This window comes from Staurois parvus, unplaced genomic scaffold (assembly GCF_062004578.1).
Source record: "Staurois parvus isolate SC_StPar_1 unplaced genomic scaffold, SC_StPar_1.0 ptg000503l, whole genome shotgun sequence".
NCBI lineage: Eukaryota > Metazoa > Chordata > Amphibia > Anura > Ranidae > Staurois > Staurois parvus.
Genome location: NW_028318299.1, coordinates 2,362,369 through 2,385,885, shown reverse-complemented (window position 1 = coordinate 2,385,885; position 23,517 = coordinate 2,362,369). Strand labels below are relative to the sequence as shown.

General features: G+C 41.8%; 1 protein-coding gene across 1 annotated transcript in view; it reads left to right on the top strand.

Moving 5' to 3' along the window:
- Positions 1 to 20,567, top strand: part of LOC149451998 (uncharacterized) — a 77,565-nt gene extending 56,998 nt beyond the window's left edge. Inside the window, exons 11-18 of the mRNA XM_089689878.1 lie at positions 6,030 to 6,091; positions 6,152 to 8,248; positions 12,040 to 12,284; positions 14,255 to 14,464; positions 15,949 to 15,980; positions 18,719 to 18,998; positions 19,696 to 19,902; positions 19,991 to 20,567. Of these exons, the coding sequence (XP_089546004.1) occupies positions 6,030 to 6,091; positions 6,152 to 8,248; positions 12,040 to 12,284; positions 14,255 to 14,464; positions 15,949 to 15,980; positions 18,719 to 18,998; positions 19,696 to 19,902; positions 19,991 to 20,007 (3,150 nt within the window). The 3' untranslated portion in view covers positions 20,008 to 20,567. The remainder of the gene's footprint in view (positions 1 to 6,029; positions 6,092 to 6,151; positions 8,249 to 12,039; positions 12,285 to 14,254; positions 14,465 to 15,948; positions 15,981 to 18,718; positions 18,999 to 19,695; positions 19,903 to 19,990) is intronic.
- The last annotated feature ends 2,950 nt before the right edge of the window (positions 20,568 to 23,517 follow it).

Genomic DNA, 23,517 nt, shown 5'->3' with positions numbered 1-23,517 from the left:
ATAGAAAAAAAAGATAAAAAAAAAATTTTCATCTCAATCATCATAAATATACAATTATTTCTTATTATTTCATTTACCCCCCTCTTGAAACATTGACCCCTCCCCCCCCTAACCCCCCCCCCCCACTCTGCATTTTCCTTTTCTTTTATCCAAAGCAAGCATATCCTACCCATCTATCTGTTCTCTATGACGTTCTACTTTTCACTTTCTCAAGTTTATTACAAAGTTTTCCCATTTTTCCCATTTTGCGAGATATACCTCCAACTTATCTTCCTGTAGATAATATGTCTTCTCCATCTTACTAGTCCAGTTTACTCTTTCTATCCACTCCTCCTCTTTCGGTATTTCTTTTTTCTTCCAATACTTGGGGATCAGGCTTTTTGCTGCGTTCAAATAGTACCCTAAACCTAATTTCTTATATTTACTAACTGATATCTCTGAACTGTGTAACAGGCACATCCCTGGATCTAACCCGATGTTCATTTCAATGATGTTCTCTATTAAATGTACTATTTTTTTCCAGAATATTTGAATCTTTGGACATTCCCACCAAATATGATACACTGTCCCCACTTCCCCGCACTCTCGCCAACACCACTGTGATTTCTCCTCACTTATCTTACACTCCACACTCGGAACAATGTGAACAAACAATATAATTTTATGGTTATTGTAAGTGTTGGTGTTACAGGAAGGGTTAATGTTAGAAATAAAGAACATATTATTATTATTATTATTATACAGGATTTCTATAACACCAACAGTTTGCTCAGCGCTTTACAATAGGGGTCAATACAGCAACAATACAATTAAATACAAGAGGGTGAAGAAGGCTCTGTTCCTGGGAGCTTACAATCTAAGAGGGAGGGGGCTGGCATAAAATAAAGGTAATAACTGTGGAGGATGAATTGATGGGAGAAATAGAAGATTCAATTATTAGTTGAAGACGGGATAGGCTTCCCTGAAGAGATACGGTAGGTTTTCAGGGATCGCCTAAAAGTGGAGAGTAGGAGATAGTCGGACAGATTGGGGTAGAGAGTTCCAGAGGAAGGGTGAGGCTCTGGAGAAGTCCTGAAGATGAGCACGAGATGAGGAGACAAGGGAGCTTGAGACCAGGAGGTCATGAGAGGAGCAGAGAGGACAGTTCGGGTGATATTTGGAGACAAGATTGGAGTTGTAAATGGCTTTATACATTATTGTTAATGTTTTTTGTTTTTATTCGTTGGGCAAGGGGAAGCCAGCGGAGGGATTGTCAGAGAGGGATGGCAGACATGGAAGGGTTGGTAAGGTGGATGAGTCTGGCAGCAGCATTCATGATAGACTGAAGAGGGGATAGCCTGCGATGAGGTCGGCCAATGAAGAGGGAGTTACAATAGTCAAGGTGAGAGATAACCAGGGAGTGAATACGTTGCTTAGTGGTTTCAATGGTTAAAAAGGGGCATATTTTCGAAGGTGAAGTCTACAAGCTTTGGACAGCGATAGGATTTGGGGCTGAAAAGACAGGTCAGAGTTCAAGATTTCACTGTTAGGGTTTCAAGGAGGGTTGGTATAAGGGCTGCAGCACTAAAGCTAATGTATCTGAAAAACTGGATTTTGGGAGGAGAACAAACGTTTTTTTTTAAGTATTAAAAAAGCTTTCAATACATTAAAAAGGTGGATCTGTAGAACACAAACATGCCTGATATCCAAACCTAGGGAAACAAATGACAAGGCCGGACCAGTACAGCAAATTTCTAAACATTCACTAACTTCTAGTGATAACAAAACTGAAACAGCTGCCACTTCTAAGCAACCAGGAGAGCAAACAATGCAGTCGGACAGGAATCAGGTCACACCTTCTGGGAATTCCAGAACAAAGCTCTGAGTGACACAGCAGGTGATAAATACATAAGGGAGTTGTTTATTGCAGACAACACGGAAGTGGAAGACGTGCAGAATACGAACATCTCAATCTGTTCTGTTGGATCTTCACCTCCTCTACACACAGGAATACATGATGGGACAACCTAAACTTCACCAATGAGAAGAGAGCGTGGAGAGATCACGCCACAAGAACAGCAAGATAACAATATCAACGTCAAGGGAACTTACCACACAGGAGTGACAATACAAACAACACAGCTTAGTGGTGAGAGCATTATTTTCTATTAAAGGCTATTGATGGGCCCAACACCCCCCTGTTCGGTTCACAGTCAAACATTCAAAATTTGGACCGTGAACTTCAAACAGGGACAGTTCACTAAGGGGTGTCCTACTGCACCTGAGTATGTGGTGAGATACCGCTCAGTTGCTAACATACCACATGGGATTTATTATTAAGTCATGTAGTATTTTAGTAGTGAAACATTCGCTCATGCCTCAGCTGTCAGTAGGGTTTCCTTCTGACAACTGAATGTAAAAAGAATTGATGGCATTTCTAGACAAAAAAAAAACTCATGGGGTCCCTCCCCCCAATCCATAGCAAGCCCTTCGGGTCCCATATGGATTTTGAGGGGAACCCCCCAAGACAAAATTTAAAAAACAGGTGTGGGGGACCCCCAAAATCCATACCAGACTCTTATCCGAGTATGCAGTCAGGAAAGGGGGGGGGCGAGCGAGTGCCTCCCCCCTCCTGAACCATACCAGGCCAAATGTCCTCAACATGGAAGGGGGCTCCCCCTCCAAAGCACCTTGTCCCCATGTTGACTACTGCAACTCCCTCCTCACCGGCCTACCCCAGTGCAGGCTCTCCCCGCTTCAGACCATCCTGAACTCAGCGGCTAGACTCATCCACCTCACCAACCACTTTACCTCTGCCACCCCCCTCTGCCTCTCCCTCCACTGGCTCCCGATTGCCCAACGCATCAAATTCAAACTACTCACTCTGACCTACAAAGCCATTCACAACACTGCCCCTAACTACCTCACCACCCTGATTCCCAGGTACCACCCTACCCGTACCCTTCGCTCCTCCCAGGACCTCCTTCTATCGTGCTCTCTGGTCTCCTCCTCCCATGCACAACTGCAAGACTTTTCCAGGTCCTCCCCCATCCTCTGGAACTCACTACCCCAATCCATCAGACTGTCACCTTCCCTCCTCACCTTCAGGTGCTCCCTGAAAACCCACCTCTTCAGGGAAGCCTACCCCACCCTTACCTAACAGCCGTCCTCCTTCATTCCTCCTACCACTCCATCCCCCACAGCCACTTCCTCCTGTACCACTACCCCCTCCCTCCTAGATTGTAAGCTCTAAAGAGTAGGGACCTCTAACCCCTCGTGTGCTGTTTGTAGTTGCTGTACTGTTTCATGTATTGTCCCCCCCTCTATTGTACAGCGCTGAGCAAACCCCTTGGCGCTATATAAACTCGATGTAGTAATAATAATAATGTTGATGTTGTGGTGGTCTGCAGGCAGGGGGCTTATTGGAATTTGGAAGCCCCCTATGTGTATGAGTATGGGGTACATGGCATCGCTACTCATTCACTAAAAAAAGTGTAGTATAAAAAATGGCAGGAGACACTCTTTGACAAGTCCTTTATTAACCACTTCAAGTCCGGACACTTGTACCCCCTTCCTGTCCAGGCCAATTTTCAGCTTTCAGCGCTGTCACACTTTGAATTGCGCAGTCATGCAACACTGCACCCATATGACGTTTTTAGCATTTTTTGAGACAGATAAAACTTTATTTTGGTGGTATTTATTCACCGCTGGGATTTTTATTTTTTTTTGCTATTTAAATGAAAAAGTCAAAAGTCAAAAAAAGTGTCTTTCTTATAAAATTTTGCAAATAAATAATCTTTCTTAATAAATCTTGGCCAAAATGTATTCAGCTATCTTTTAGTAAAACAAAAATAACCCAGATTAGTTTCTAACCAAAATTTATAATTTTTTTTACATTTTTATTTTTTTTTATAGTATTATTTTCGTTTTTTTAACACACTGTCACCCTAGCAGTACAATGTCACCACGGTGACACTGTACTACTTGTGGGGGGTTATGAAGATTTTTTTTTTTTTTTACACTGATTGCTTTTACACCCATAAAGGCTGTAAAAGCAATCATTTCATAGACGTGACATATTGTATATGCTTTACCCCTCTTTCTTGTGTGTGAACCTGCTATTGTGTGGCTCCCTTCTGTCTTGTTTCCAGAACAGAAAGCGAGGAGCGCCTCCCTAGGTTTGAGTATTGTTTGACGAACTTCAAATAATACTGAAACCAAACCCCATTGAAATCAATGAGAGACAAATATGTCCAATTAAGAATGTTAACAGTGCATCAAAAATATCATGGGGTGGGGTGGGGTGGTGGGCACTGCCCTGGGGTTCATGTACCAAAAAAAATCAATTTGGGCAGGAGCAATGATGTACAGACAGTGCTACATTACTGACAATTACAAAGAACAAAATGTGTTTACTGTATATTTTCTAGCAAATTGCATGCTGTTGGCAGCTGCTAATCTTTAAAAAGAAGAGGCACACAAACCCCTCCAAGGGTCTGCTGTGTAGTTTTATTAAAATTAACAGACTTGCACTTCACCAGACCAATACTATGCCTCATATCCTCAGCATGGGCGGGTACCTTGCCAGGGGACACCTTGTTGCCATGTTGATGAGGACAAGAATCTCTTCCCCACAACCCTGGCAAGTGGTTTTGGGGGTCTTCAGGTGGGTGGCTTATGAGAGGCTTGCAGTCTTCTTTAATAATAAGGGGGCCCCAGATAGCATCCACCTCTAAGTAAGTACCCCTACTGAATCACAATAAAAAAAAAAAGATGTAGCCTACAAATAAAGACACCAAAATATTTAACAAGTCCTTTATTAAAACATGACCCTCAAAAAAAGTCCCTCATTGTAAATCTATCTTTATCTTGCCGACCAGCACACACAACCGGTCCCGACAGTACATTGAGCCTCATTATAGGATCCCAGGCTATCAACAGCTATAAAAGAAGGGGTGGAGATATTTCGGCATTGCCCAAATATTATCAGTGCCCACATTTGGGCAGTGAGGTCTCTGCTATCCCCTCCCCTTTGCTTACTCAGCCAGGGAAGTCTGTCCATATAAAGCAATATGCCGTGGCGTTAGCAGTTCCTAGGGATGTAGAGGTTGCAAGCACCCACTTCTTCCTTAGGAAACAGTTACAGCAGGAAGTTGAAATATATTATGGAAGTAGTAGACATACCACTTTTATATATGATGCTCTGCTTCCACTGAATGGGGGCAAAACAGGAGCAAAGGTTAGGGCATTCATTCATATGCCTGAAAAGCCAAAGTTCTGTCCAAACCTAGGTTTAGACTGAATCATTAGTTGATCACTACTGAAGAAATATCTCCCAATGTAGACACAGTAATAAAGAGGCTATAACCCCTCCTTCTGCTATTAAAGTCTTCAGTCCTGCACCTTGGGAGGTCATGTATTACTTATTTTTCATACGTATCTAGTTTCAGGTGTATTCAGATGGCGACAACCCCCAGCGGGACGGGGCAATTCTTGACGCTCTGTGCTATGAAAGTGGGTTGAATGGAGCTGGGTGTCCTTCAACCCAGAAGACCAGTGTTGGATCATGGAATGTTGAGTTTGTGGAGAGCAGCATTAGAAAGGGGCATCTGGGATGCTAATCAATACCCAGGTCACTGGAAAATTCAGTTTTCTTGTTGCTTGGCAGACATTTTGTTCATGCTTCCTCATACTGTATGTTAGCAGAGTGGTCTTCAATCTGTGGCCTGGGGGGCTGAATGTGGCTCTCTGCATGCCGTTATCTGGCCTTTGGGGTACTATTCCATCAACTGCAACCAACAATGGAGTACCATTTCCCCTACTGACACCATCAATGGGGCACTATTATTTTCATTCATATTAACAATGGGGCACTATGCCTCCAATTATAACCAATGATGTGGCACTGATGCTGGAGCATTTTATACTCTCATTGGCCACACTCTGGCCCCCCAAAAGCCTAAAGGACAGTAAACTGGCCCTTTGCTTAGAAAGTTTGGAGACCCCTGTGTATGATATCATGAATCTTTTTACTAACATTATTATAACAGAGGGACACATATGCCATATTTCATCAAGTTGAAATAACACGTACACCATTAACATACTTTGGGTGAGCCAGCAGATTAATATTATAAGGAGACTCAACTTTTCTTATATTTTCTTTCTACAGATTACCTAAAACAGGGAAAATGAATCAGAGCAAAGTGAAAGTGGCTGTGAGGGTGCGTCCTCTGAATCAGAGGGAGGAAGCGCTAAGCTCAGAGTGTATTGTTCGGGTCAGTGGAAACCAAATTACTCTTCTTCCACCCATATCCTGCAAGGAAAAAGACAGAAAAGAACCTCATATCTTCACATTTGACAATTGTTTCTGGACAGATGATAGGCATAACACTGGGCAGGAGGATGTTTTTGAACATCTCGGAGATGGAGTTCTTGAGAACATATGGCTTGGGTACAACCTGTGTATCTTTGCCTATGGCCAAACAGGATCAGGAAAAACATTTTCAATGATGGGGACAGATGACCAGCCTGGTATTGTGCCAAGAATCTGCTCTGCTTTATTTAAAAAAGAGTCCAGTGACTTGGAAACTATCAGGATCGAGGCCTCCTATTTTGAGATATATAATGAGGAGGTAAGAGATCTTCTAAGGTCAGCAAAAAAACAAAAGAAACTTAGAGTCCGAGAAGACAAACTACTTGGCCCATATGTCGAGGAGTTATCTTGCCATGCTGTTCAAACTTATGGGGAGATTAAATTGCTATTGGACCAGGGCAATAAACAGAGGGCCATTGCAGAAACCAAGATGAATGAACAGAGCAGTCGTTCTCATTGCATACTAACACTGACCGTTACACAAACTTGTAATGGTCGCACGACTGGAGCCTTCAGGGAGTTGGTGAGTAAGGTCAGCCTGGTAGATCTGGCAGGAAGTGAAAGGTCCTACAAATCTGGAGCCCAAGGCAGTCAGCTTAAGGAGAGTTGTAATATCAACAAATCCCTCTCAACTCTGGGACTAGTCATAAATTCATTGGCTGAAATTTCAGAAAATAAAAGGAAGAGTCAATACGTGAATTATAGAGACTCTGTACTCACCTGGCTATTAAAGAACAATCTTGGAGGAAACAGCAAGACGATTATGTTGGCCACAGTCAGTCCTGCAGCAGATAATTATCAGGAAACGCTCTCTACCCTAAGATATGCAGACAGCGCCAAACGAATAGTCAACCAACCTGTGGTGAATGAGGATGTGAAATCCAAAGCCATAGAGGAGCTACAGGAGGAAATAAAAAGACTCAGAGAGGAGCTGACAACAAGAGATAAAGTGAAGGAGGCAGAAGTACAGGAACTAAAGTCACAGTTGGAAGAAAAAGAAAATCTTCTTAGAGATTTGGAAACCTCGTGGGAAGAAAAGCTGAAAAGAACCGAGGTTGCTACACAGGAATGGCAAAATAATTTAGAGAATATGGGAGTCATTCTTAATAAACAGGATGTCATATTTAGTAATCAATGCTACCTTATTCAACCAGGTAAACAATTAATTATTCATAATATAAATGATATCACCAAGATTGGCTCTGGACCTTCTCAGGACATACAGATTTCTGATGCTGAGTATGAACATTGTGTGATCAGGAAGACAGAAGAAGGAGAGGTTTTTTTAATACCAGTTGACAACTCAAATATCTATGTTAATGACTGCTTGTCTCAAACATTGACCCAGCTGTGGCATGAAGATAAAATACAGTTAGGAGCAAATGTATTTATTTTACACCTTCCCAACGGACCAAAGCCAGAACATCTGAAGACAAATGTTTCCACTGAAGCTGCAGATCAAACTAATCAACCGAATACAGAAAATGACGTGTCATCCATATTATCCACAAGAGAGGGTTGGAATAGTAGTATGACTGAGGATGAGAAATCCAGGACTGACTCAGCAATGTCTGAAAATCGCAAATCAACTGAAGGCTTCACACAAACCATTGCAGCTTTCGATGATGACTTTAACTCTTCTAAAAACAAACAAATATCTGATATCTTCACCGAAATCTCTAAAAAGTCAAACAGACCCCATAACAATGCTAATACCGCTGGAAATACCCAATCAGAATACTTGGAGAGAGATGCAGGCACACAAGCACAAGACTCCATGGTTCCATGTGCACCACAGTATGGAGAGGCCAGTTTTCACACTTCTAACATTTTACAAGGCAGCAATTACTTTCAGAACACTCCAGATCTGGAATATAATGCTACTTTACCAAGGTATTTTATTTTTTACAGATATTAATTTTTTAATTTCAGGACACATATAATAGTAAATTACAGGAAATATACAGTATACCACAGACAAGCACCACTTCCCTCCTTTTGGGGCTCATGGACATCTTGCATACAATGAAATGTCCTTTAATTCTGGGTATCTGGCACAAATACCATTAAAAATTGTTACTACACCATCCAGTAACTTGGTCTTTGTTGCTGGGTATAGTACATGTTGCAACCTTTTCTTAAACTTTAATATTCTAATGGTTCTATTGTGATGCAATGCTATCTCACAAAGTACAAAAAAAAAAAAAAACACATGAATTTATGGGTAGAAAAATGTAAACTAGTGCTGAAACGTTTGTCATAGTAGCCAGGCTGGGGCTCGATGGCAATAGGGACTCATTCTTTCTTGCCAAAGCAAGATGCTAACTTGATTTGTTTTGTTATACTAAGAACTAACAAGTTGATGAATAATTCAGACACAGCCAGTAGAACAACAATGATGGAGTAGGAGCCTCTCATCAGCTGTAGCCTCTGTTCTCATTGGTTAAGCTGTGACTTGATATGGAGATGCTGGAGATACTGGCTCTCCATACTCTGTATCTGATTCTGAGTTGGACTCTGATAAAATAGAAGTTTTGGAATAAAAAAAAACAGAAAAAAATAACAATCATACTCCCTTAGATGGCTGCAGCATCGATCCAAGCTGCAGATGTCCTCCACCACCTTTAAGACCAAGAACAGACCAAGTGATCAGAGACCGCTGATCACTCATTTCTCAGTCTTCACCGGCTCTCTGCTCCTCCAGTGCTAACTGGAGCGCCAAGCTGTGGAGGGGGTGGGAGAGACTGGATCAGGCTCTCAGCAGCATGCTGAGAGGCTGAGCCAGCTGCCAATCAAGTATCTCAACAATATGGTCAGGATCTTTCCAGAGCCTGGACTGAATCTGTGACATCAGCCAACAGCAGGCTTTAGACTCCTGGTGGCTAAAAACAGGTCACAAAACTGCAGAACTAAATGCATTCCTGTGACTCAAAAGAGCTTTGGCCATACGTCTCCTTTCAGTAACCTGTTGTACCACTCACCTCCAACGTAGCAGAGGCATTGACACTAACTTAACACCGACCCACCAATGTGACAGGGGTGTTCACCAATGTAATGGGCACAAGGACATTGATCACTAAGGTAATGTTCTTTGACATGTTATAGTGTAGCCAGCTTTTTTTAATCAAATGAAATCAAATAGGAGAATGAGCTTGTGTGGCAAAATTATGATTCATTATATGATTCATTATACAGTCATGGCCGAAATTGTTGGCACCCTTGATATTTTTCCTGAAAATCAAGTATTTCACACAAAAAAGGTATTGCATTAACACATGTTTTGCTATACACATGTTTATTCCCTTTGTATGTATTGGAACAAATATAAAACAGAGGCAGAAAAGCAAATATGACATAATGTCACACAAAACCCCAAAAATGGGCTGGACAAAAGTATTGGCACCCTTAACTTAATATTTGGTTGCACACCCTTTGGAAAACATAACTGAAATCAGTCGCTTCCTATAACCATCAATAAGCTTCTGACACCTCTCACCCGGAATTTTGGACCACTCTTCCTTTGCAAACAGCTCCAGGTCTCTCTTATTGGAAGGACACCTTTTCCCAACAGCAATTTTAAGATCTCTCCACAGGTGTTCAATGGGATTTAGATCTGGGCTCATTGCTGGCCACTTCAGAACTCTCCAGCGCTTCTTTGCCATCCATTTCTGAGTGCTTTTTGACGTATGTTTGGGGTCATTGTCCTGCTGGAAGACCCAGGATCTTGGACGCAAACCCAGCTTTCTGACACTGGGCCCTACAGTGCGACCCAAAATCCTTTGGTAATCCTCAGATTTCATGATGCCTTGCACACAGTCAAGGCACCCAGTGCCAGAGGCAGCAAAACAACCCCAAAACATCATTGAACCTCCACCATATTTTACCGTAGGTACTGTGTTTTGTTCTTTGTAGGCCTCATTCCGTTTTCGGTAAACAGTAGAATGATGTGCTTTACCGAAAAGCTCTATCTTGGTCTCATCTGTCCACAAGACGTTTTCCCAGAAGGCTTTTGGCTTACTCAAGTACATTTTGGCAAACTGTAGTCTTGCTTTTTTATGTCTCTGTGTCAGCAGTGGGGTCCTCCTGGGTCTCCTGCCATAGCGTTTCATTTCATTTAAATGTCGACGGATAGTTCGCGCTGACACTGATGCTCCCTGAGCCTGCAGGACAGCTTGAATGTCTTTGGAACATGTTTGGGGCTGCTTATCCACCATCCGGACTATTCTGCGTTGCAATCTTTCATCAATTTTCCTCATCCGTCCACGACCAGGGAGATTAGCTACAGTGCCATGGGTTGCAAACTTCTTGATAATGTTGCGCACTGTGGACAAAGGCAAATCTAGTTCTCTGGAGATGGACTTGTAACCTTGAGATTGTTGATATTTTGCCACAATTTTGGTTCTCAGGTCCTCAGACAGTTCTCGTCTCCTCTTTCTGTTGTCCATGCTTAGTGTGGCACAGACAGACACACAATGCAAAGGTTAAGTGAACGTCTCTCCTTTTTATCTGCTTTCAGGTGTGATTTCTATATTGCCCACACCTGTTACTTGCCCCAGGTGAGTTTACAGGAGCATCACATGCTTGTAACATTCTTATTTATCCGCAGTTGTGAAAGGGTGCCAATACTTTTGTCCAGCCCATTTTTGGAGGTTTGTGTGACATTATGTCGAATTTGCTTTCTTTCCTCCCTTTTTTTGTTTTGTCCCAATACACACAAAGGGAATAAACATGTGTATAGCAAAACATGTGTTAATGCAATACGTTTCGTGAGAAATACATGATTTCCTGGAGAAATATCAAGGGTGCCAACAATTTCGGCCATGACTGTATGACCAAAATGTAAAATACTATTCAATAATTGCTATAATGTGTGTAGTTTATATAAAGCTGCTCAATCATGAGAGATCCCTTAATGACAATGCAATTGAAGATCATTCCGTCATTGATGAAAATAATGGATTGTCAACAGCTCATTAACTGTTTCCAGTGACCAGCACACTGTGGCCTGCAAGTGTACCCTCTCAGGGGCTCTGTCTACATGGAGTTGGTATGTCCCCTATGTTCCCTTTGTGTTTCTATACATTTTCTTCAGGTACCCTGGCTTGCATCCACCAAAACCAAAAATACTGAGATTGGTTTACTGAGATTGGTTAGCTTCTACGCAATTTGGTCCTAGCCTATGAGTTCCGAAGGAGCAATCCCTTGTGAGCTCTCCTAAAGAGAGTGGATTTGTGTTCTTTGTACGTTATTACATAACATGTTAGCAATATTTAATTATGGAACAGGAACTAATGTATTATAAATAAATGGTCAAATGTTTTTCAACAATTCTCTGCACTTGATAATGTGCACCTTTTATTCTCAGAGATGCTCATTTTTTTTACTGATAAGACTAGTCCTTCTTCTGCGATATTATCTCTAGTTATGTTCACATTTGTTGCATATTTGGACCAGTCTTACAGTAGTCTCTCATGGGAAGATTGGATGGTTTGGGAAGAGTTGATCAGCCTTTGCATGATTCTCTGGTCACCCAGAATTCAGATAACCCATTCAGTGAATGTCAGTCATCCTACCATTACAGGTCTGTATGGGGGTGTCAATAATAACAGCTTTCATGATAGTAGGTTTGCTTTATGTTCCTTTAAATATCTCAGTTACTACCTCCTCCTCTCTCTATGTTTCAGTAATGGTAGAAGAAGGGACAGTCATGGGATCTTCTGCTGGGACAAAGATATACGATGGCTGACAGATGTCCTTCCAAGGACCTCCATCTCAGCTGCTTCTATCTGCTTTATTTCACATCCTTCTGGAGATTACTGGAAATATGAAGTTCAGAAATTCTCTTCCATCATTCTCTGTCACTCATTCACTACACGGTCCGAGTGGACTCAGGTGGAGGAATTTCTTAGACATTGTACAGACACATGTGGTAAGTGCTTTACAGGATGAATTACTTATATTTTATTTAACAACACTATAGAGGAATTCGAGGTATGGATAATTTGACATAGTTCCATTGGTCCAGTGTGGATTTATGTAACTATGTATATACCTAAAAGTGGTTGTAAACCCAGAGTTGGGCAAATACTGAATACTGTCTTCCATAAATACCTTTGTGTGCTCTGTGATCACCTCTTTGTAAAATGTATCTGTCACTCCATTTTTGAGATGTAGCCCTCCAAAGTTGTTCCTTTCTGTGGGCATGGCGGCAGTCCAGAGCTTGGGCAGCATAGAAGTGATGTCCCCGTGCTCTTCCCCCTGCTCATCCCTGGCATAGTGGCGCACACTGTGGGAGTACTGCCCATGCCCCCTGAGGAGTCCTATCCAATAAGACACCTGGATCTGCACCACCTGACTTCCTCCCCTTCCATAACACTGAGGCACAGAGCTGCCAATCCATGTGCAGCAGGGGGTGGAGGGGGGAGAGAGAGAGATCTGTGCATGACTGCACAGAAGACACAGACACTTCTCATGCTAGTGCATGAGGTGTATTATGTAGGCTGTCAATCAAAGAAGAGGGAGCGTGGCAACACCATTTTATGGCCTCTGATGGTTTTGTTCAATGAAAGGCAAAGAGAAAAATAGCAGAAGAGTGCCAGGTCCTTCTAGGCAGACTGGGGGTGTATACATTGTCCTGCTGTGCAGATTATGGTAATGTGATTATCTAAATTTATATTTTTGGAGTTTGCAACCATTGTGGGATCCCCGTGGAAGCTGGAAATAATTGTAGTAGACACTGCTTAGAGGTCCCATGTCAAGTGGCTGTTTTGCTGCATTCTCAACACAGGTGGTCAACCCTTCTGAGGGGATCCCACATGTAGGCAGCACCTGCACCAGTCTATATTCTTCATTGCAGGTGGTTCTTGACCGCAGCGGCAGTGAAATCTTTCTTTAGACATTCTGATCCATTCTTTTCCCCACTCTATATAAAATTAAAAAAAGGTCTGGGGATTTAATACCCAAATCTTGATGATGGAGAACGGACCCAAAATCACTTAGTCAGAGTCCTACGTTTTTTGCTAGTGTGCTTAGGTGATGGACCTCTTCTCCCTTATGAATAATTTTTGGATACATCAGACAACTCTTCACTGCTTTCTACTGTAACAATAGAAGTAGTGCCTTCAGATCAGTGGAACCTCAGTAATAACGTGGGAACTGGACCCAGCCCCATGCTGCTTCGACCACTAGTGCTCACATAGGCACTAAATGCAATGAGTGTGGTAAGCTGAAGGGTGCTATATAGGTCCAGGGCCATGGTCTATTGCTATAGTTGCATTTTCTGATTTGAGGAGAAGGGTAAGCATAATTATAATAATAATAATAATAATAGTGATCTAAAAGTAAAACGATAAATGGTCATAGTAGCCTGCTTATTTTTGGTGTTGTCATCCAACAAGAACAATGAAAGTATTTTCAAATACATTCATGTATATCAGGGGTGTCAAACTCAATTGCATAGTAGCCATCATCAGCATTATGGCTGCCCTCAAAGGGCTGGGTGTATCTGTAAGACTAGATGTCCAGAGCACCCCACTCCCCCTTACATCAGATGTCAAGAGCCCCCCCCCCATCAGAAGTCAAGAGTTCTACGCCCTCCTTTACATCACAGTGCACCCCTTTACCTTGTGCTGCTCCCAGGAAGAAGCTGGGGGTGGAGCTGAAAGTGCAGTGTCTGGAGCAGGACCAGAGAAGGACTGGGACCAGCTCAGCTGCTAGAGTCTGATGAATGCTGAGGCCAAGAGAGGCAGAGGAAATCAAGGAATTTCACCAAAATCTTCCTTTTTTTCATCCATGTTTTGAGGAAACATAAACTTTCAATTTCTCTCATCCCTAGATATAGAAATGCATCATTTTCTTTTAGCCAAAAGTAATTCTCCTTAAAGTATTTCACATGTCCAGGTAAACGTGTAATTGTTATCATGGCGGATGTGATGGACAGTGTTGAGCAGACAGTGAGAGAAGATTGGAGAGAATGGAAATTCTCTGTGTGTGACCTCATTACCCTGACACGGAAAGAAATAGACTCAGTCAGTGCATATGGATCACCTGTACGAAGAACAATGACTGAGAAGATTGAATCTCTGAAAGAAATTCTACAAACATCTACAGGTAAATGCAAAAAAATTTACTGCATCTAGCATTTGCCTATCTATAGAATTCAGACATCTGTGAATATTGTAGAATTATAGTCAAGATTGAAGAAGAAAAAAAAGTATATATATATATATATATATATATAGAGAGAGAGAGAGAGAGAGAGAGAGAGAGACTGAAACATCCTTTAACATTGCTTTTCTACCACTTCCAAATTTACAGCAGTGTTGTCACCCTCACATCAGCTGTGTGTGCAATATCTATAGCATGGGCATTGCCATCATTTATAGGAAAGTATAACTTGCCACACCTAACCCTCCTTGTTTCATGTAACTGAATGTCCTGGCTCTGCCCAACCAAATGCAGATCAAGGAATCTTGGGAGTTGTAGTATTTGTGTCCACAATGGACCATAATGACTTGCAAGTATTGGAGAGACCAGAGTCAGAAAAGCATCTACAATGCAAAGGAAAATTGTCTGCTTTAAATTTAACATATACAAAATCTATATTGCTTTGTTAATATAAAAAAGGTGTTAGAGAAGAAGTACAGCCAAATGTTATCAGATTGCACTTCTTCAATGGATCACAAGAGTGCAATTCATTACGTATTCCCGGGAGCCATTTTCAGCTCACAGCGCACGTCGCAGAGCTGGTCCAGGCTGGGGAAAGATGCTGACCGTATGGTTGGGATACACCCAGGAGCCTGGACCGCCACCTGGCTCAGCCTCTCAGCAAACCTCTGAGAGCCTGAGCCAGCGGCTCCCACCTCCTCCATAGCCTGGAGCTCCAGTGAGCACTGGGGAAGGGGGTGGGGTGGGCAGAACAGAGAGCCGCTCAGAGCAGCAGGGAGAACAGAGTGGTCAGTAATGTCTGATCGCATGCTTCTCACCCTTAGAGCCAGCAGAGGACAGATGTAGCATTGGATTGATTCTGCATTCACCGAGGTGAGTATAATTTAAAAAAAAAACATAATCCCATATGTCTCTTTTAAGGTACTTCTATTACAAAGGACAGACAATGAGGCCATTTGTACCAGAATTTACTCTTCTGGAAGAACACTGGGCTGCACGTGGGCCCCCACAATCAGCTCATATCCAAGTTCTCTGCACAAAGATCTGTACAACTCCTAAGTCCTCTAGTATAAAAGTCCACAAAAAACAAAACTTGGTGATAAAGTCCTGGAACTTCCCTGTGGCCAGTGTTTCTCTTATAGGTTTCAAACCAAGAAATTATATAGTATTGATTAGAATTTTATATACAGTATCTATAAATCTCTTTATGAAAATAATTTAAGCTGCATGCTAGAATCTGTAGCAAATGCTGTAATTTGGGTGCTCTACAGCCTGCACTAACCAGGTGATGGGAAGGGGCAGCAATGCAGGAGAAGCCACTTCCTTGATTCTGTATGTTGAGGACCTCATTGTATTGTCTGTCTCTATGTGGTTTGGGCGTACCAGTCTGCTGTTAATGATTGTACTTTATTTTTTCTGCTTCACAGAGAGAAGTCCTGCACTGCGACCATTTCAAATGGTGAGAAATTAGCTGTGGTCATTTGTCTGAAAGTGAGAGAGGAATTTCATTTCCTAGTTTGAGATAGAGCAGTGAAGGATTAGAACCTCTGCCAAGTTCTTATTACTGTTTGTGTACCTAGCTGCTTTCCCAGAGATTTCTTCTCAGGTGTATTACTACTAACACTAAGACAAATATATTTGTGAAGGTTCTCATTGGTCCAGGTATTGAAGTAGTAGTTGGTCACATTTAACTTGACTTGTTCTGTAATGTTAAAGTTATTTCATATATAGCACTACCCCCTTGGGAGTTGCTGAAGTTTTGGGTCCCCCTATAGTCTTGCACAGCTAGGAAACACAAATGTTTCACAGACTTGCATTCCAGAGACAGTGAACAGTTTTATTAAGGGGGTTGAACTTGGATGGAGTAAGGGGTGCATGGGATGTCCAATGGAAATGGAAACTGAGGACAGCTGCCTGCCATGTACAAGTCTTTACACAGCAAACTCTTCTTGGAGAGCTCTCCAGCCTCTCTTGGTGTACCACTCCAGACAAATCTTCTTCTTTACCCAGCAGTCTGGAGGAATCCCTGGGCAAGGGTATTCAGTGCCTGCCACTTTAAGATGAACAATTCTGGGTAAGGAGTTAGTCAGGTTTCCCATCAAAGTGCTCTTTTCCCCTTCAGCTGGCCTGGGGGGTGAAGGACTACTCACTCAGTCTTACTCCTGTGAGCTGGTTTAGGTAGGTGGCTGCCTTCAAGTCTTCTGGTGAGCTGGCTCCTTTCCTGGCTCCACAGGTAGTCCTCCCCCCAGGGACTGATGAGGCTGAGCTATTCTCTTGTCAAGGTCCCAGCCTGTAGGTAGGCTCCTTCCCACTGGGCCCCCTCCCAGGCTCCCACATCTCTTTCTCTCACTCCATCTTCCACCTGAACTCTCCCCTTGCTGAACAGGCTCAGTCATACTTCAGGGCTGTCCTGACCACATGCCAAGCCTCCTTCCTGGGGATTGGTTGGGATCCCCTAAGTATGCAGATCAGCTCCTCCTCACCCCACCCGCTGCTTTCTAGAAACTTCTCAAGTCTCTAGAGCAGGGGGAGGTATCAAGGAACTGATCTGCAGAGCCTCTCAGCCCTGACCCAAATTTGACCCTGCTGACTATTCCCAGGCCGCTGTTCAGCCTTTCTAACTAACAATTTGTAGCAAGCTCTCCCTGGCTGTTTAGAGGGGCACTACACATAGCATAGCTTCTCCAAGTCACTTCTTAAGTTCCAATTAATGGAAAATATATTTATATCTACACAGGTAGAACATTATTCCAATTTCCATGGAATGTGCAATGGCAGATGTTGATTTCCAAGAACAGGATGGGAGGTGTAAAAGTTGTAGAACCACCTTGTTCTGGTTACATCATCCTATGCTTGGTGCCGGAAGTCTGTATAGGTGTTCATTTTTTGATCAACATGGTGGATTGTTGTCAATTGACAGGGTAGAGATTTTAAAACCTCAATATGTGGAAGATGGTGTGAAAGGCATCCACTCCTGTTTAGGAACAGCTGTTACAGTATGACATAGATGTCCTTTTTCATACCGCATGTGGACTGTTGTCCTCTCTGTCCAAAATGTGCTTTGAGGACAGTGAAGTGCATATTTTTGACAGAGAGCCCCTGGATTGTGAGGAACATGAAAGAGCCCATCTATGTACTGAAAACAAATAGCGATACCCCCTAAGGAAGCACTGGATTTCCGGTCCCCCTTTGCCTGCACAGCCATGCAACACGTATTTTCAGCTTGCATCCAAAGTCAATAACCAGTACTTGGGCTTGTTTTTATATTTTATTAGGGGGATATAAACTTGGATGGGGATAAGAGATTCTGGGTTGCCCAAACTGAGTTCAACAATGACTTGAGTGACAACTTCTCTATGTACAACTTGTAACAAATATGGATCCTAGACTATACTCCCTCTAGAATAATGTCAGCCCTTAGTGGATCAGTAGTGAATATCTTATATGTTTTTAGGAGCTCTATGTCCCCTAGTGGAAATAACTAAGTTCCAACTGTATGCAGGAGCTCTATGTTCCCTTAGTAGAAACTGCCAGCGCACCTGGCTTCACCTGAGAATTCCCCAAGCAAGGGTTGAAGGATAACAGTATGATGTCCCTCTGACTAGCTAGCTTAATATTGCACTGGGCTGCAAACTCCCTTATAGGCTTTGGGGGGGTGGAAAGTGTAGAAACTTTGGGGCCCACTGTGGCTACACAGTCTTCTTAGCACAAACTCCAGGTCTCATGATCGACTTAGCTCTCCATCCTCTCAACAAGCAACAAACCCCTGCTGGCCAGGCTCTTCAATATTAATAGCCACATCTTACCAACGTGGCAGGCCTCCTGCCTGGTAAAAGGTCAAACTCCCAATAATATGCAGATCCCTGTAGACTAGCTTCTAGACATTTCTGGAAAACTCCAGAACCAGGGAGAGGCAACGAGGCTGATCTGCAGATCCCTCCAGCTTTACCTAAGCTTGAACCTCACAGACAAGCTCACTTCAGCTGCTCTGTGAGCCAAACTAAATTTACCTAACTATGCACACTAGAGAGTGCTACAAAAACATACAAGATTGAAGGTCCACTCTAAAACGTGTTTATAACTATTTTTTGTTCTAGTTTTGGATGGAGTAGGGAAGGGTTAGATCATTTTCTTAATACATACAGTATCTGTAGCATTCACATGTTAACATGCTTGCCATTTATTTCACATTTGCAGTTTCATGTGAGAAAAGTTGAGGTTGGGATATTCTCAAGATCAAGCGAGAGTGATTACTCCTGGTTGGTGGACCTGCTGAGATCTGTAGATTTCAGTGGTTGGGTTCAGAGTGTCATCCCGTGTTATGTATCAAATAATGGATTCTGGAGGTTAAAATATGATGTGTCTCAGTGCACATTTGGTATTTTGTATCACACAAAGAATCGAGGAAAAATCAATGTCACTGATGTGACCGATTCTCTGTATGATGAGGAGCTGAAATATCTTCATGACAGACTTGGTAAGAGAAGATGTCATCATTGTATTATAGTGAGCTTGTTTTTCTGTGCTTAACATATTTTTGATGTTTTAAAAAATGTAATAGACATAAATAAATTAAAACCACAAGATACAGAATATCAATACATAACATATGTAAGGAGACTGGTAAAACCAAGATCATCAGTCTCGATCATGTGTGAGACATAACACAATACAATATTGATTCAGGGAGTGTTCCATAGCCCTTGGGGGTAAGGATTTTATTTTACTGGTGAAGTAAATTGGATTACATTTTATCAATTGTTCTTGTCTTCCTCTGAGCCAGATGCAGGTTGTGTTTTTGAAGATGTAGAATTTTTCTTTTTCTTGTCTTTTGGTTAAAGTCAGTGATCTTATCTCAGCCTGTGATCATGCTTATGCCAGAATCAAAATATTGAATATTGAAAGTGTATGTAAACCCCAACAATGATCTTTTCTTATTTGCTCCATTTAGGTCTGTTAAATATACAATTGAAAGCACTTTGTCATATCTTACATAAGTGTAAAAATAATTTTGAGAAAGCTTGTCAACTAATACTTTCCTAAACTCTTCTCAGTTATCATTGTTCCCTGATATCTCTGAAGACTACAAAACACCTCCCCCTATGTTATTGCAAAGAGAAGATACAGTACAGTGAGTGATCGATGTTAACAAGACTGTTGGTTTGTGTCTACAGGAAAGGACAATGTGATTGTGGTGATTGACGATATGGATGAAGACAGTGATCTGGAGAAGAATAGGATCCTAAAACATCAGCCCAGTATCTTGGGGCTCGCCCGGGATCTATTCCTGTTTAATCACAATGAAAAAATGCCAATGTCTGATCTCCGGCACAAGTCAAATCTCCAGAGAAAGTTGGCACATCTGGAATCTATAATGAAAGGCAAGATATATGAAGGGTGCTTTATGTCTAACTCTGTTTTGTAGAAAGATATTTAAGTTACATAACAAAACTCCTTTTTTTAATCAAGGTGGTCTTTATAATTAAAGAAGTCCTTCTGAAGATTTAAGTTACAAACACCAGGAAAACAATGTGTACTGTGAGAGAAGAACAAAGGAAGGTGGTCCTCAATCCATCTGCTATAAAAGGAGTCACTGCCCACATCCAAGATGATCTCAAAATGCAGCAATATATTATACAGTGTTATGATATGGAGAAGATGACAAAATCAGAGTATTTCTGTGTGACATATATATAGAATTGTGCTCCTGTACAAACCATTAGTAATACCTCATCTGGAATATGTAGTTCAGTTTTGGGTCAGTTCACAAAAGGAATGCCAGAGAACTGAAGAAAGTGCAGAGAAGGGCAACCAAACTGATAAGAGGCATGGGGGAGCTCAGCTATCAGGAAATACAGTATTAGAGGAACTGAATGTATTTTCCTCATTTAAGGGGGGATATGATCTCCATGTATAATACATAAGGGGGGGATATGATCTCCATGTATAATACATAAGGGGGATATGATCTCCATGTATAATACATAAGGGGGGATATGATCTCCATGTATAAATACATAAGGAGGGATATGATCACCATGTATAATACATAAGGGGGGGATATGATCTCCATGTATAATACATAAGGGGGATATGATCTCCATGTATAATACATAAGGGGGGATATGATCACCATGTATAATACATAAGGGGGGATATGATCACCATGTATAATACATAATGGGGGATATGATCTCCATGTACAATACATAAGGGGGATATGATCTCCATGTATAATAGATAAGGGGGGATATGATCTCCATGTATAATACATAAGGGGGGATATGATCTCCATGTATATTACATAAGGAGGGATATGATCTCCATGTATAATACATAAGGGGGGATATGATCTCCATGTATAATACATAAGGGGGATATGATCACCATGTATAATACATAAGGGGGATATGATCTCCATGTATAATACATAAGGGGGGATATGATCTCCATGTATAATACATAAGGGGGGATATGATCTCCATGTATAATACATAAGGGGGGATATGATCACCATGTATAATACATAAGGGGGATATGACCACCACGTATAATACATAAGGGGGATATGATCTCCATGTATAATACATAAGGGGGATATGATCTCCATGTATAAATACATAAGGAGGGATATGATCACCATGTATAATACATAAGGGGGGGATATGATCTCCATGTATAATACATAAGGGGGGATATGATCTTCATGTATAAATACATAAGGGGGGATATGATCTCCATGTATAATAGATAAGGGGGGATATGATCTCCATGTATAATACATAAGGGGGATATGATCTCCATGTATAATACATAAGGGGGATATGATCACCATGTATAATACATAAGGGGGATATGATCTCCATGTATAATACATAAGGGGGGATATGATCTCCATGTATAGTACATAAGGGGGATATGATCTCCATGTATAATACATAAGGGGGGATATGATCTCCATGTATAATACATAAGGGGGATATGACCACCACGTATAATACATAAGGGGGATATGATCTCCATGTATAATACATAAGGGGGATATGATCTCCATGTATAATACATAAGGGGGGATATGATCTCCATGTATAATACATAAGGGGGGATATGATCTCCAGGTATAATACATAAGGGGGATATGATCTCCATGTATAATACATAAGGGGGGATATGACCTCCATGTATAATACATAAGGGGGGATATGATCTCCATGTATAAATACATAAGGGGGATATGATCTCCATGTATAAATACATAAGGGGGGATATGATCTCCATATATAATATATAAGGGGGGATATGATCTCCATGTATAAATACATAAAGAGGGATATGATCACTATGTAATACTGGTACAGCCCTGGCCAATCCCAGAGAAGCAGGCTCTCATTTCATACTGGATAGCTGTAGTATATTATGTGAGCACGCTGGGGTCTGGGTCTTTTCTGCCTAAGATTGTTCCAGCCTAGGAGAGGGCACGTTGCCCTCCCAGGCAGCTGTTGCCATAGGTCTCAAGTAGGCAACCTGAGGGTCTAGCGCTGCATACCTTGTGTTCATGTGAACCTGAGGGTCTGAATGCTGAGACTCGGGTTCTGTTAAAGCTGACTGAGGGACCATCTACTGAAGATCTGGTCTGGTATAACAGAGGAAGGTGTCCATCTATTCTTGTGAGTACAGACACCTCTAAGGGATCTTAGAGACTTTGTGCTACTAAAGCCCCTCTGGTGCTTGGGAGTCAGCTGTAGGTCTAGCTAAAGGGGACACTGGCTGGCATTCCAAATAACATTGTTCATTTAATCTCCTACCTAAAAGGACTTTGCTCTAGTTTGCTCCTACTATTATTGTTGCCTTATTGCTGAAGTCTACTGTTTGCTTCAAGCACGGCATAACTTATCTAAGAGAATACTCAAGTCCTCAAGTGTATCCCCCTCATTCCACTCATCTCCCTCAGCTCTATCCAAGTTCTCCAAAAATAAAAACAAAAAAACTCCCCAATACTCTCAGAATGGTCATTGAAGAAAAGTGTGAGTAGGCCTATGTGCCTGGCTGTGGGGCAAAGCTGGACAGTATTTTTGCAGCTCCTATAGAGGTAGCATTACAATAACATTTTGGATTACAGTTTTTTTTAATTTGCAGACACCATATACAAGGTGTGTCCAGAATATAATGAGAATTAATTTCCTATGCTAAAGAAGGCCTCTGTGAAGGGAGAAGCTGGCCAAGGTCACTTGGGGTGGGGTGCCTGGTATACATTAGAACACTGATCAGTTGCATTCCCTTGTCAGAGTTGAGTCATTCCTTTTTGTGACATACTGTTCAAGTGCCTCATATTAAGAACAATGCAAACGAGTTTGGATCAGCGGTGCGGTATAATGTTTTGCATGAAATTGGGTAACAGCACATCAGAGACTTTGGAAATGGTGAAGAAAGCTTATGGGGAACCTGTGCTATCATCTGCACAAGTGTACCGATGGCACAAGGCCTTCAAGGAAGGACGAGGTGTTGAAGACGAACAATTATCAGGATGTCTCTCATCAAAAATGGAACAGAATGTGGATGCAGTGAGGTCTGTTCTCAACCATGACTGATGGCTCACTATCAAAATGATTGCAGAGGAAATGGGAATTACCAAGTCAATTGTTTATGAAATCTTGGCTCAGGATTTGAACTTGAGAAAAGTGTGTGCAGAACGTCTACCAAAGAACATGTCACCTGATCAGATGGAACACCACCAACTCGTTTGCCAAGACCTGTTGACCCATTTTAAAGAGAGCCTGACTTTTTGAGTTGAGTGGTCACGGAATATGAATCCTGTCTGTTTGGGTACGATCCTAAGAAGAAGAAACCAAGTTCAGAATGGCACACACCCAGGTCACCTCACCCCAAGAAAGCTTGAATAAGCAAATCAAAAGTCAATCAATGGTCATTGTTTTTTTTTTGTTTGTTTTTAATTCACGTGGGATTGTCCATAAGGAATCTGTACCTACTGGTCAAAC